This window comes from Scyliorhinus canicula, chromosome 20 (assembly GCF_902713615.1).
Source record: "Scyliorhinus canicula chromosome 20, sScyCan1.1, whole genome shotgun sequence".
Lineage (NCBI taxonomy): Eukaryota > Metazoa > Chordata > Chondrichthyes > Carcharhiniformes > Scyliorhinidae > Scyliorhinus > Scyliorhinus canicula.
The window spans coordinates 42,335,176-42,350,046 of NC_052165.1; the positions used below are offsets into that span (position 1 = coordinate 42,335,176).

Here is a 14,871-nt window from a genome sequence, read left to right on the forward strand (position 1 = left end):
GCCAAATCTTGTATGTTGGTTAATGAGTTGCTATATGCAGATTTAAATGTTTCTTGGTTGACCATGATGTTTAATAGGTAACATGTAGGACATTTCTTATGAACTCAAACCGAGAGATGATTAAATGGGAAGCATATAAGACTGGTTTGACATTAACTTGGTAACAGGTTGGGAGGTTGACACCCTGCAATGTTTCTGCTTACTGTTGCATGGGAACATTGTACAGATCTGTGGGCAAGCTCGGAGTTGAGGGAAGGGTGATCTGAAGAATGCCTGTAACCTCGAGCAGTTTCAGTACCTGGGATTATGTGGTCTTTGTTGCCATCCTGCTGATTTCGGCACTGGTGGGAATCTACCATGCGGTGGTGGGAAGACGACAGGAGACATCGGAAGATTTTCTTCTGGGAAGCCGGCAAATGGGCTCCGTGCCAGTGGCTCTCAGCCTCACTGCCAGCTTCATGTCTGCCGTGACAATGCTGGGGGCCCCGTATGATACATATCACTTTGGGGCTGTCAACGCCTATTTTGCCATTCCTTATATGTTAGTGGTGATTTTCAGTGCCGAAGTCTTCCTGCCAATCTTCTACAGGCTTGGTGTCAGCAGCAGCTATCAGGTAAGACCCCAGATGAGGGGAAGTGTCAGATGAGATTGCCAATCATCTCTGAGTAGTTAAAACTGTCACAGTTAGGAAACTCTTAAATCAGAAGGATTCCATTTGATGTGTGATAGCTGATCAGTTCTGGTAAATGACTCGAGATACTTCCCTTTACTTGTGATCGTTAGCAAGCATCTTCTTAGGCAGTCCCTCGGGATCAGGGATGACTTGCTTCCACTCCAGATCGATGGGCGTGAATGGCTTAAAGGTCCAATGTGTGATCTGCAGACTCTGTGAGGCAGCTCATGTTCGAAAGGTTCGGTAGATGGGTTTGTGTGCTCCCCCTGACACCTTGACTCTTCCTCTGTTCATTCCCAGGGAAGTCTCTCAATGTGATAAGTCCCTCAGTGTGTTCGGTACCTTCCCGAATGAGCCTTCCCCATTTTGCTCAGTCACAAGCCAGGGTCTCCCATGAGTGGGTGGGGATGTTTGATCTCTTCAGGACATTCCTAAAGTGTATCCGCTGTTCACCCGGGAGCCCCTTGCTGTGACTGAGTTCTGAGTAGGGTAGTTGCTTCCGGAGTATGGTGTCAGGCATATAAACACCATAAGCAGCGGAGCGAGCTTTGTGCACCAATGCTGGGCAAGTGGACTGGATCGACCTTCAATGTTCTAATGTGGGATATCTGCGAGAGGACTGCCTTGTCACTAGATTTGAGGATCTAACAAAGGCTCCACTGTTCATTTTTCTCCAGGCCTTTGAGCGGCCTGCTGTAGGTTATCCAATCTTTCTAAACTAGTACCCAATCAATGTGATCTATATTAAGAAAAATAGAAGGCCAAACAGTAGATCATATAAGCAGTCTCAGCAGACACTGTACTGAGGAATATGACAATCAATGTTCCTTCCCCCTTCTGTCTCTAACGTTAAACATCCTACCTGTCCATAGTTTTCCCACTTGATTACTCTGAGGATTTTGATTTTGCTTTCCGCAACAAGTCCAGTTTTTTTTTTTAAGGAGCAATTTAGCATGGCCAATCCACCTAGCCTGCACATCTTTGGCTTGTGGGGGTCCGACCCACACAAACACAGGGAGAATATGCAAACTCCACACGGCCAATAACCTGGGGCTGGAATGGAACCAGGGTCCTCTGCACCGTGAGGCAGCAATGCTAACCACCGTTATCTAATTCTCTTACATTATTGTGATTGATCTGTGCTAAAACATGTTAGATTTCTACATCAATTAGGCTCTTTTTGTCAACAAATTGTCTTGAGGTTTTGAAAAAGAGGCACAAAATCCTACTGATAGTTCTGGACAGATCCACCAGGCAAAGTTCTGTGTTTGAAGAAAATTGAAAACCAATTGAAATTTATCCAGTGCCATCCATCTAGAAAACCAATTCCAAGGAGCTTTAGAAAAGCCTGAAGAAAAATGGAGGTTGGGCTAAAGAAGAGAGTATTAGGAAAGGGTTGGGGAGGTGGGTTTTAAGCAAGATTTGCAGAGATATTCTGGAGAGATTTTTACCTTCAGTCGAAAGAAAAAAACTGCATTTCCACAGTCCCTTTCACAGGATGTCAGGAAACACTTCACAGTCAATGAAGAACTTTCTGAAGCGCATTCATTGCTGTGGCAGCCAATTTGAGCACAGGAAGATCCCACAAACACTAATCTGATAATGATCAGATAATTTGTGTTTGCAATGTTGGTTGAAAGATACATAGGGAGGGATTCTCCGTCCCGCCAGACCAGATTTCTGGTGGGGCCCGCCGGTGGGATTCTCCATTTCGCCAGCTGGTCCATGGGGTTTCCCACCGTGAGCAGCCCCACGTCACCAGGAAACTCCCGGGATGCCGGCAAAACGAAGATTCTCGACGGCAGTGAATTCAGCCCATAGTGTTGAGAGCATGGGGGAAATACCCCTTTCCTTCTTTGAGTAGTGCCACGGGAGCTTCTATGAGGCCTTCCATATATTGACTTCATTGGAATTACAAATAGGCAGAGATATAAAATAGCTGCTGAGCCACTGCTTTACCTGTTGCACACTTTTTAATTAATTGATTAATTTTTTTAAGTGCCCAGTTCTTTTTTCCTAGTTAAGAGTCAATTTATCATGGCCAATCCATCTACTCTGCACATCTTTGGGTTGTGGGGGTGAGACCCATACAGACATGGGGAAAATGTGAAAACTTCACACAGACCTGGGCCGGGATTGAACCTGGCTCCTCAGCGCTGTGAGGCAGCAGTGCTATCCACTGTGCCACCGTACCCCCCTCCCCCCCCCCCCTCACACACAATCTGGATCTACCTTCAATGCTCTAATGTGGGATATCTTTGCTTGGCAGAGTTAGAGTGCTTAGATTCCTATGACCAAAAGTATCCATTTAGAATGTTGACTATTTTATGCTCACCCTTAGGGTCAAGTAAGTTTGCACTTTCATTATCGGCTGTTGTTTAATATTATTATAACTCATTTTGTATGCATGTGATTCCAATGAAAAAACCTGATAGAATTCTCTGTTGCTGCCCTCTGCTGGCGGCAACTGACGAATCAGACAAATCAGTCCTCACAACAGCTTGATTGTAACAGAGCTTTTATTTAACTCCCTAAGACACCTTATTTTAACAATTACATAAGTTTCAAGACTCACAACCTGAACTAAAATTGTACCAGATGGAGACAACATGATCAGGCTCGCTCTGGAGAGTGAGAGTTTCTAAACTCAGGGTCTTGCGAATGTTGATGCCAGGATTATTGCTGTTGAATCTCAGAAGTCCCTGCTATTTTCTAAGGTTTTAGTTCTTGGTTTATAGTTCATTCATATAAACAATCCTGTGGCCCACAGGCCTCATTCATCCTTGAGAGAGCCTTGCTCTCGCTGTTCCAAAACAAAGTTCCCGTACCAGCCTCACCGAACAGGCGCCGGAATGTGGCGACTAGGGGCTTTTCACAGTAACTTCATTGAAGTCTACTCGTGACAATAAACGATTTTCATTTTCATTTTCAAAATGCCCAGTTGTAAGATGTCATTCTGTCTCTTCCCACAAAACTCTTTCTGCAGTTTATCACACACAAATCTGCTGACCACTTTTACCATCATGCCTCAGGACACAATGTTAGCCATTTTCCTCTTTTACCATCATGCCCCACGGCGCAATGTTAACCATCTTTCCTACTCAGCATCTCTATAAAGACTGACACAGGCACTGAGTTCGGTATTCACCGTTTCTCACTTAAGGGAAAAGACGTGATTGTGGTTTAAAAGGAAATTACAGCTGCAGTTCCCTTCTAATGTCCCACTGACCTCTCCAATCTGTAGCTAGGCATCAAGGAAGTCCATCTAGCATCCTTTCTCGACTTTGCCCTGTACATTATTCAAGGTTCCCAACAGAGGTCAGTTTCCACAAACAAAAGCTTTGTACACTCCACCTGCCTTCCCCACTTTAATTCAATGCTTTCCAATGGCAGGAATCCAAAGACCAGAGATTATTAGCAGACTGACAACCTCGATGCTTGTTCAAACAAGCACTCGCAGTAATCTATCTTTCATCTCAAACTCACTTCCCAAGATACCTGTTGGTTTCCTCTTTTCAGAAATACTCCAACACTTACACACATTGCTACTCCTTATTATCAGTCAAATCTGGAATGTAGAGGGACAGGGTAGGTACAGAGAGCGTCAAAGGTGAGCAGAGTTTGCCTTGTAGGTTCTTGTTACACTTCAGCGGGGACAACACTCTCTCATTTAGACTCTTAGGGCGTGGATTTATGGCCATGCAGTGCCTAAAAAGCAAATCGCCATGGTGCAGCGTGGCTGATAGAAGCCAAGAGACCCCACTCCCGGGATCTACCCGGCTCACAATGCCTCATGAGATCTAATGCGAGCTTGTGAGACATTGTGATGTAAATCCTGCCCATTGTGAGCGGGATCACTTTATAGCAAATCTGCATATTAAAGCGTGACTTAATGTGCAGATTCTTAAGGTACCCGAGGTGTGGGATCTATCTCTTTCGTCTCAGAGACCTCAGGCGAGCGCAGTTCAGTATTGGTCTCCACAAACAGTGACCAGATGGAACGGTACTCGTGAGGGTCTCCCAGGGGATTGTAGACCCCCAGGTTCATGCCCTTTGGGAGGATGGTACCTTGGTATTGCTGGTGCTACCTGGGCACCTTGAACTGCCAGCCTGGAATTATGGCAGTGCCACCTCGGTGCTAGCCTGGCACTTCCAAGTTGCCCAAGTAACACTTCCAGCTTGCAGGGGCATTGCAGGGTGCCAAGTTCACACTGCCAAGGTGCCAAGCTGGAGCTTTGTGTGTGGTGGTAATCAGACTGGGGGTGTCCTGCATGGGTGTTGGGGGGGCTGGGGGACCCTCCCATAGTGCATTGGAGATTTGGGGGTCAAGAGAAAATGGCCTCCCCATCTGATGCTGCACTGAGGTGTTCCCGCGAGCGGAGCTCCTCATTGTGCAAAACAGAGCTATGTGCAACCTTGGCCACGGGTTCCCCGCTGAGGCTCCCTATTTAATACGAGTGTCGGTTTATAGCTTTGTGATCCAATAACTTTTAGAATGTTATTGCTGAATCTACTTCCACCCTCCTTTCAGGCAGCACATTCCTGATCATAACAATTGCTGCATAATTTTGTTTTCAAATATCATCTCCCATCTGCCTCATTTTCCAATTATCTTAAAGCTGTGACCCCGGTTATCAAGACACAGCAAAAGGTAAAGGATGAATGACTCACCCTCGATCTCCTGTACCTCACAGGCTGCTTCTAACCCTTAATGTTGCTTTTACTCAGTCATTAAAATTCCTGAACAGAAAAGCGATTTTCTCTCTCTCACAGTCTGTCTGTCTTTACACCCCCACCATCCCGGAGAAGGCAGCTGACTAGGTTTTGACAGCATGAATGCTGTGTCCCTATTCCTCACTGACCCTGCACATTACTGTTACAACATGCCACACTCACAACCTGATAGGAAATGCATTGTAAAGAGTCCTTTGCCTGTGATGTGTTTGGCTTGGAGAGATAGGGCATCAAAAGATTGATCAGAGCAGAGCTCTGTTCGTTATTCCGTACAAACCTACTTATTCTGGAAGGAGGGAAGGAAGAAAGGTTGAAAAGACAAGATGGACATGCATTTCTTTAGTGCTTTGCACAATCTCAGGAAGCCACATTTCCTGCATAAAACATAGAATAGTTACAGCACAGAAGGAAGCCATTCAGCCCGCAGGAGCACTCCATCTAGGCCCACTTGCCCTCCCTTTCACCATAACTCTGCAGTTTTAAAAATGATAATAGTGACTACAGGAAGGTGGGATTAGAAAGGGCACCTAGATGTCCTAGGGCTGGCATGGACAAGACCGGCTGAATGGCCTCCTTCTGTGCTGTAACTTTTCTAAGATTCTTTGATACACTTCAGAAGTATCTAATTGAAATGACTCGGGGTATCCTGAAGTTGTGAGCAATACAATATGAATGCAGGTGATTTGTTCTCTTTAATTTGCTCTGTTATACCTCAACAGCGACAAACTGAAGGGAACTGCTTGCCAATCTTGTTCACAACGTGTGTTAAGATATTTGAAATTAAACGTTTTGTCTGTACCAAGTAAAAAAAAACAAATCAGTGGCTTAATTTTTAATGTTAAAATTACTCCATGGAAGCCTTTCTTCGACAAAACAAAGTAAAATCACAGGAAATACACCAAAGTTCATCACCATTTGCAAAGTGAGAAGACAGGGTTCTTTTTCTATTCATTCATATGCGGGTGTCACTGGCTCGACCAGCATTTATTGCCCATCCCTAAGTGCCCTTGAACTGACTGGGCTAGTTAGGCTATTTCAGAGGGCATTTTTAAAAGTCAACCATTTTGCTGTGGGTCTGGAGTCGTATAGGCCAGACCAGGTAAGGATGGCAGATTTCCTTCCCTAAAGGCCATTAGTGAACCAGATGTGTTATTACAACAATCGACAATGGTTTCATGGACATCATTAGACTTTTAATTCCAAATTTTTATTCAATTGAAATTTCACCATCTGCCGTGTTGGGTTACTAGTTTAGTGACAGTACCACTACACCCACTGATTACTTGTCTAATTCCATGTCTTCTGGTTACTGACCCTTCTACCTCTGGGGACTGTGTAGGCATCTTCCTTATTCTGTCAAAACCCTTCGGCATTTTGAACAGCTTTGTTAAAGTTCCCCTCAACCTCTGCTCTAAGGAGAACAAACTGCTTCTCTGAGGCTAACAATTGTACCAATGTTATTGTTTATTTTACATTTGCAAAGGTTTTCTTTAAAGTCCAGCTTATTTTGTGAAAGTGCTGTGCAGCACTGAGCCTCTGAGCTCCTTCACTGCCTGGGATTACATGCTCTTTGCTGGGACTCTGCTGCTCTCAGCGATGGTCGGGGTTTGTTCTGCGGTGCTGGGGGGGGCCGGGAGCTCAGTTCCAGCCATTAACTGACGGCTGCTCGCCAGCTGGTTGCCCTGCCTATGGCTCTCAGCCTCAACGCCAGCTTCATGTCGGCTGTGACCATGCTCGGTACCCCGGCTGAGCACTATCGCTTTGGGGAAGCCTTGTGCCTGGTTGCTCTTTCTTATCTCTTCAGCGTTGTCCACGTCTCTGAGATTTTCCTGCCTGTTCTCTACAGATTTGAGATCACAAACACTGGGGGCAGGGTGGATTAAAAGTCCAGGGCTGAGGATTGGGGTAAACGTCTGGGGTACAGGAAAGGGGTAACATTTTGGGGGTGGGATTCAATTCTGGGATTGGGGTAATAGTCTGGGAATGGGGCTGTTGTAATGGTATGGGGATGAGGGTAAAGTCTGGGGATTAGAGGTTACAATCTGGGGATTGGAATACAGATCTGATGATTCCGGTTATACTTCTTGGGGTTGTGGGGTAGAAGTCTTGGGTTTGGGGTAAAGGTCCAGCAGTTCATGGTAAAATCTGCGATTTGGAGGTAAAAGCCCTGGGATTTGGGCAAAAGTCTGGGGATTACCATCCTCACCTGTACTGCTTCCACTGAGAAAATGTTTTCTTTTATTTGTTCATGGTGTTGCAGACAGGACTGGGGGCTTAATTTACCCCAACCCCAAGACTTCTACCCCACAACCCCAAGAATTATAGCCGGAATCATCAGACTTGTATTCCTCTTTCAGGAGCTGCAGTTCCCTGCTCAGCACCTGCCTTGAGGGAGTGCCAACCTACCCAACACCTTTGTACAGGTGATGCCAGCTCCCAATGCTGCACTTTCACAATCTCCTGGTTGGAAAGCGCTGAAGGGCGGCTACAAAACATCTCCAGCCCATAGGCAGACACAAAATAAGCTGGAGCGGGCTGCCTCCCATCCTCTTGGAGACTCCCATAGTGCCATTCCATCTGGCCCCCATTTGTATCCCAAAAGCCTCAGGTATCTTGGGAATCTACACATTGGAATGAGATTTAATGCCTCGCTCTAATGTGCAGATCTGCCAAAAACAGATCCCGCCCAATGTGGTCGGGTTTCCCCTTGCAACATCTTGTGAGATTGCGTTGACTCTCGCGAGGCTTTGCTAGCCAGGTGGATCCCGGAAGCGGGGTCTCCCAGCTTTCACCAGCCACGCTGTGCCGCCACGGGAAGCTGTGTTTCCTGCGCAGTGTGGCCTGACGTTCGCACCCTCTGAGTTTATTCTATCTAGAGTTTTCTGTGGGGCTATTAACAGAAAATTGGATCACACCAAAACTGAGGAGTTGGTTCCACTTATAAAGGGGGCACATAAAATCAAAACATCTTTCCGTTTCTGGACAGATGCTGGGAACCACGTGGCTAAACGTGCCCGCTCAGGGACTTTGTTCACTTTTGTTAATGCCCTTTTTCCCAGAGAGTTAATTTATTTGCATGCATTCAAAATGCAGGAGGGCCCTCTGTAAACTAATACAAGAAAATAGGGACAACAAAAAGAAAGATTTGCAAGGCAAAGAACACAGAGGAAATAATTATTGTTTCACCGACACCCAGAGTCCAAAATCAAAGTCCAATGAGGTATTCCATCACAGAGATTGACAGGTTGAAAACTGATGCTGTATAATGCACCCTCCAAGTGGACTTGTCTTCACATGATCAGATTGGCATGTAGAGATGAATTAGTCTTGATGGCAAAGGTATGGAAACAGCATTGATAGGGCCAGGTACTCAATCTGGACTGAAACCCTTTTCTGTGAGGTTGTTTGTAGATGCTAAGAGGTTCATGTCACATGACTGCCATGACTCCACATTGTCTTTGACAAGGGATGTACATCCCTTGTCTGGATTCCTGAGATGGTTAAATGTTCGAACCATTCAGAAGGTATAGCGTCCTTTGTCCTAGCAGATGAATAGACTCCAGTCGGTCAAACTGGGTAGGAAATGCAAATCATCTTTGAATCTTATATGAACAGCCCACAGGGGTGTGGAGAGTGATTCTTCAGCGGAACATGTTGTGGGTTTCCCTGATGCTGCCAGAAAGTTCCTTTTGTTTTAGGGTCACAGATAGACAGAGCTTCAACCATTTTAAAAGGTCTTTGTCCGGTTTAAATTTTTTTAGAAATAGTCATAGAATCTATAGAAGCCCTACTGTGCAGAAGGAGGCCATTCGGCCAGTCTGCACCAACCTTCCGAAAGAGCACTTTATCTAGGCCCACTCACCCTGCCTATCCCTGTAACCCCACCTAACCTGCATATCTTTGGATACTAAGGGGACATTTAGCATGGCCAATCCACCTAACCTGCACATCATTGGACTGTGGGAGGAAACTGGAACGCTCGAAGAAGCCAAATCAGGCACAGGGAGAATATGCAAGCTCCGCACATACAGTCACCCAAGGCCAGAATCAAATCTGGGTCCCTGGCACTGTGAGGTAGCAGTTCCCTAGGGGCACTACCACAGGGGCTTCGCTCCCATCCTGGTTGAGGACACTGGACCCGGTTCTCCTCCGGAAGCACATCAGGACACCGTTTCCCTCTGGGACCTGGCGCCTGCAGGATCCACCGCCACCATCACCACCGCCGAGGTACCCCCCACACTACACCCCACCCAACCCCTCACGCCATGCGCCCCCGCGCCTATAGGTTCCCTGCCCACACTCTGCGCCACCGCGCCTATACGTTTCCTGCGCCCCCTTAGCCCGTCACACCGGTCAGGAATGCAGCTCGGACCGAAACACCCCCCGAGTCCACCCTCATACCCACACCGACCGTCACCACCCAGCCACCCGAAGACGCTGCAACCCCGGTGCTCCGCCGATCCCAAAGGACAACTCGGCCACCGGACCAGCTCAACTTGTAGACCCGTCACCTCCACCGGACTTGATTTCTTTTACAGGGGGTGAATGTGGTGAATTCATACTGTATTGTAATTCACACTGTATTGTATTGCATAGTATTATGTCCTTGTGGGTTCTGTCTGTGAGCCGTTGCGCGGCTCTGCCCATAGGGGGAGATGAGGAGCTTGTACAGGGCTCCACCCTTGGCTCCGCCCATGGCCCCTCCCACTACCGGAAGTATAAAGTGCTGCAGCCATGAGCCTGCCCTCAGTTCTTCTGGTCGCAGGCAGGCTCAGTTGTAAGACTATTAAAACCACAGTTTACTGCCAATCGTGTTCCAAGTGAATTGATGGTCACATCAAAGGAACAATGATATATTTCCAAGTCAGGATGGTGTGTTACTTGAAGGGGAATTTGCAGGTGATGGTGTTCCAATGAGACTGCTGCATCTGTGTTCTTAGGTGGTAGAGGTCGAGGGTTTGGAAGATGTTGAAGGACACTTCACGAGTTATTACAATGTAAATAGCAGATGCTGCCACTGTGCGCTCGTGATAAAGACAGTGTATGTTTAAGGGGGTGAATAGGGTGCCATGCAAGCAGCCTGCTTTGTCCTGGATGGTGTCAAACCTCTTGTTTTTTTTTTAAGCTGCACTCAGCCAGTTCAGCAATGAATGTTTTTTGAAATCGGCCCTGGTAATTCTGCATCATTGAGGAGGCCTTTCATGTTAGTGCCTTTCATGTGTCGGTGCAGACTTAATAGGCCAAAGGGACCCTTCTGCACTGTAGTATACTGTGATTTTGTGAGGGGAACAGTACAGAGGAGAAAGAAAATGTTTACTTAAGACAAACTAGCTTTAGAAATTATATTTACACCAGAACTTGTGGCTCTTTCATTTCCAGTACCTGGAGTTGCGGTTTAATAGATGGCTCCGTTTATGTGGAACAATATTGTTTATAATTCAAACAGTAAGTAATCAATTAAAATACGCATATAACTCCTACTATCCAATTTATTGTTGCAATAAAAATAATCAAAAGGGCATTTGTTCTGATTGACAGTTTCTACGGGAAACAACCTGAAACATTAAAATTGAATCAAATAACTATCCCTGGCAGTGGGCCACTCGTAATATTGAGCTGACTTTACAGCTTTGATATAAAGCTTGTATTAATTATTGGGCTGTGAATTATTCTTCTACATAAGTGTTTCTTTCTGGCCTCTGTCTTACACAGCTCTTCAATTACATTGTTAAATCAATGTTTGCTGCACTGGCTTATCCAGTGGCATCCTGAATGGGCAGGATTCTCCAGTTTCTGGTGTGCCCCCCCCTCCCCCCCCCCCCCCCCCCCCCAGCCAGCAGCAGGATCCTCCGTCCCGTCAGCCAGCCAATCGGGTTTCCGATATTGGGGAATCCACGGGTGTGAGTGCGCTGCCGACGAAGTGGAGTATCCTGCCGACGGAGAATCCTGCCCATAATTCGATGTGTTGTGTTCATTCTCGTCACTAATTCTCACTCCCTTCTTAGAATCATCAAAGGTTTCAAGACGGAAGGAGGCCATTTGGCCCATCCATCATATGCCAGCTCTTTGAAAGAACTATCCAATGAGCCCCATTCTGCTTTTTGTTTTTAGCACTAACTCAACATGCCAAATGTCTCATTCATAGAATCCCTACACTGCAGAAGGAGGCCATTCAGCCCGTCAAGTCTGCAATTACCCTCTGAGAGAGCATCCTACTTAGGTCAACTCCCCTGACCCAGTGTTCTTCAAACTCGGGGACGCGACCCGCGGGAGGGTCGCGGGCAGGTGTCGGGAGGGTCATGGAGCCGTCCTTCACGGCGCTTCCGATCGCGCAAATCTCCGCCCAGCAGCCGGCTCTTAATAACGCCGGCTGCAAGCAGCCATTAAAATGGCCGCGAACATGTAAAAGAAATTTGGCCGCATTGCGCATGCACGCATGATCATCGGCATGCATGCTCAAAACTATGCGCATGCATGACAATCATCGGGCACGCATGCGCAGTGCGGCCGCTATTTTTTAAAATGGTCGCAGCTTAATCGCTCACCTGTGCATGCACAATTTATCATTTCACTTCATTGTTCCTTGATTACCTGGAGTAATTTTTTTTTTGAAATGTTTTTTATTGAGTTTTCATATTTTATATCCAACAAATTACAAATTATTAGAGGAAAAAAAAAACACGCAAAAATTAACATGTATATTTACAGGTTTACATATCTTCATAATAACAACTGTGGCCGCCCCCTTTAGCCGGCATACATATTTTACATTCCCCAATATGGCCGAGGCACATGTTTATAGGCAATTATTTACAGTTTGGTTTTGGGCCTTAGCTAGCCATCAAACCCCCATAACGAACCCGTAGCTACCTTCCCCCGATTCCCGTCCATTTTCCCATGATTCTTGGCCACCCGACTATTCTTCCTCTTGTACGTTGGCCACAAACAGGTCCCGGAACAATTGCATGAATGGCTCCCACGTTCTGTGGAAGCCGTCGTCTGACCCTCGGATGGCGAATTTGATTTTCTCCATTTGGAGAGATTCCGAGAGGTCGGACAGCCAGTCTGCAGCTCTGGGCAGTGCTGCTGACCGCCAGCCAAACAGGATTCTACGGCGGGCGATCAGGGAGGCAAAGGCAAGGGCGTCCGCCCTCCTCCCCAGGAATAGATCTGGCTGGTCTGAAACCCCGAAGACCGCCACTATTGGGCATGGCTCCACCCTCACCCCCACCACTTTGGACATAGCCTCGAAGAAGGCTGTCCAGTACTCCACAAGTCTGGGGCAAGACCAGAACATGTGGGCGTGGTTGGCCGGGCCTCTTTGGCACCGTTCACATCTGTCCTCCACCTCCGGGAAGAACCTACTCATACGGTTTCTTGTTAAGTGGGCTCTATGTACCACTTTTAGTTGCGTCAGGCTGAGCCTTGCGCACGTGGAGGTGGAGTTGACCCTATGGAGTGCTTCGCTCCAGAGTCCCCACCCTATCTCAATCCCCAGGTCGTCCTCCCATTTCATTCTTGTTGCGTCCAGTACAATGTCGTCCCTTTCTACCAGTCGGTCATACATGTCGCTACAGTTCCCTTTCTCTAGGATACTTGCGTCCAGCAGGTCCTCCAGTAGTGTCTGTCATGGCGGTTGTGGGTACGTCCTTGTCTCCTTTCGTAGGAAGTTTCTGAGCTGCAGGTACCGTAGCTCGTTCCCCCCAGCTAGCCGAAATTTCTCTGTCAGTTCATCCAATGTTGCGATCCTGTCGTCCGTGTATAGGTCCCTGACTGTCAGTGACCCCCGTCCTGCCTCCACCTTTTGAAGGTAGCGTCAGTCAGTGCTGGTGTGAACCTATGGTTGTTGCAGATGGCAGCCTTGTCCGACATTTTGGTCAGGCCAAATTGCTGCCGCAGTTGGTTCCAGGATTGGAGGGTGGCTGTCACCACTGGGCTGCAGGAGTGTTTTTTGGGTGGGGATGGGAGTGCTGCCGTGGCGAGGGCCCGGAGGGAGGACCCCATGCAGGAGGCCTCCTCCGCACGCACCCACTCGGCTTCTGGCTCCTGGATCCATCCCCTTACTCGCTCGGCTGTTGCCGCCCAGTGGTAGAATTGTAGATTCGGGAGGGCTAGCCCCCCCCCGGATTTTGTTTTTTGTAGGACCTTCTTTGGGATCCTAGCATTTATAACCCCCCCCACCCCCCCCCCCCCCCCCCCCCCATACGAACACCATGATAAGTTTGTCCAGCGCTTTGAAAAAGACCTTGGGGATGTAGATCGGAATGGACCTAAACAGGAAGAGGAACCTGGGCAGTACGTTCATTTTGATCGTCTGGACTCTCCCCGCGAGGGAGAGTGGGAGTGTGTTCCATCTTTGCAGGTCCTTTTTTACTTCCTCCGTCAGGCTGGTAAGGTTCCATTTGTGGATTACCTGGAGTAATTTTAAAAGGTGCAATGAAGTAAGTAGTTTATGTGTGTAATGTTCCTGTCTCCACCTATATGAGAATAAAAGGAATGCAAATCCTGATTAGTCGTACTCATCCTTGCATTACCTTTTTCACAATGGTATTTCCATGCTTATCTGTGTATTGTTCCTCTGTAACCGGGTTTTTTTAGTTCATTTTATTCAATAAATTTTTATTTTTTTCATTTATTTATACATTTAATTTATTTTTTTACAAGTTCTGGGGGGGGGGGGGATTTATTTAATAAAATTTTACGGAAGAAATGCAGAGCTTTGGACAGATGGAGACTCCATACTTTCCGACACCGGAAGGCTTCACTTTCATCCAACAGGCTCCATTGGAGGAGCGTGTATGAGGGCCAAAGGGACCCAAAACCATTTCCTCCATTTTTGTCAGCAGCAAACAAGGTAAGAGAAAATGGTGGGTCACTCAGGTCGGCCGGCGTGGGTCACAAAGTTCAGCCGGCGTGGGTCGCGAAGGTCGGCCGGGTTGGGTCGCGAAGGTCGGCCGGGTTGGGTCCCGAAGGTTGGCCGGTTGGTAAAAATGGGTCCCTGGAAAAAAAGTTTGAAGAACACTGCCCTGACTTATGCCCAAAACCTAATAACCCCACCTAACATGCGCATCTTTGGAAACAAAGGGGCAATTTAGCACGACCACATCTTTCGACTGTGGGGGGAAACTGGAGCACCCGGAGGAAGCCCATGCAGACACGGAGAGAAAGTACAAACTCCACACAGACTTGAATCCAGGTCTCTAGTGAGACAGCAATGTTGACCACTGTGCCATTGTGCTGCCCCTTTCTGTGTTGCAACCATTCTATGATTCCCTGCACAACTTTGCATTTCAGGTTTATATCAAGTTCCCTTTCTGGAGCTCTTTGCTTCTCAGTGATGACTCGGAACTCTTCATGTGGCACCTGCTGACCCCATTACATTATACTAGCCTTTGACACTCCACACTGCTCCAGCAATACATAACACCACAGTGATGCCATTGAATCACTTTCAGCATATTTT

The 14,871-nt window shown here is 47.2% G+C and overlaps 1 protein-coding gene across 2 annotated transcripts in view; it reads left to right on the top strand.

Annotated features, from left to right (window-relative positions):
- The first annotated feature begins 180 nt into the window (after positions 1 to 180).
- The window catches only part of LOC119954878 (sodium-coupled monocarboxylate transporter 1-like), a 38,654-nt gene continuing 23,963 nt past the window's right edge, over positions 181 to 14,871 (top strand). For both annotated transcript variants that reach the window (XM_038780494.1, XM_038780495.1), the window contains exons 1-2: positions 181 to 614; positions 10,788 to 10,853. In XM_038780494.1, the coding sequence (XP_038636422.1) occupies positions 270 to 614; positions 10,788 to 10,853 (411 nt within the window). In that variant the 5' untranslated portion in view covers positions 181 to 269. The remainder of the gene's footprint in view (positions 615 to 10,787; positions 10,854 to 14,871) is intronic.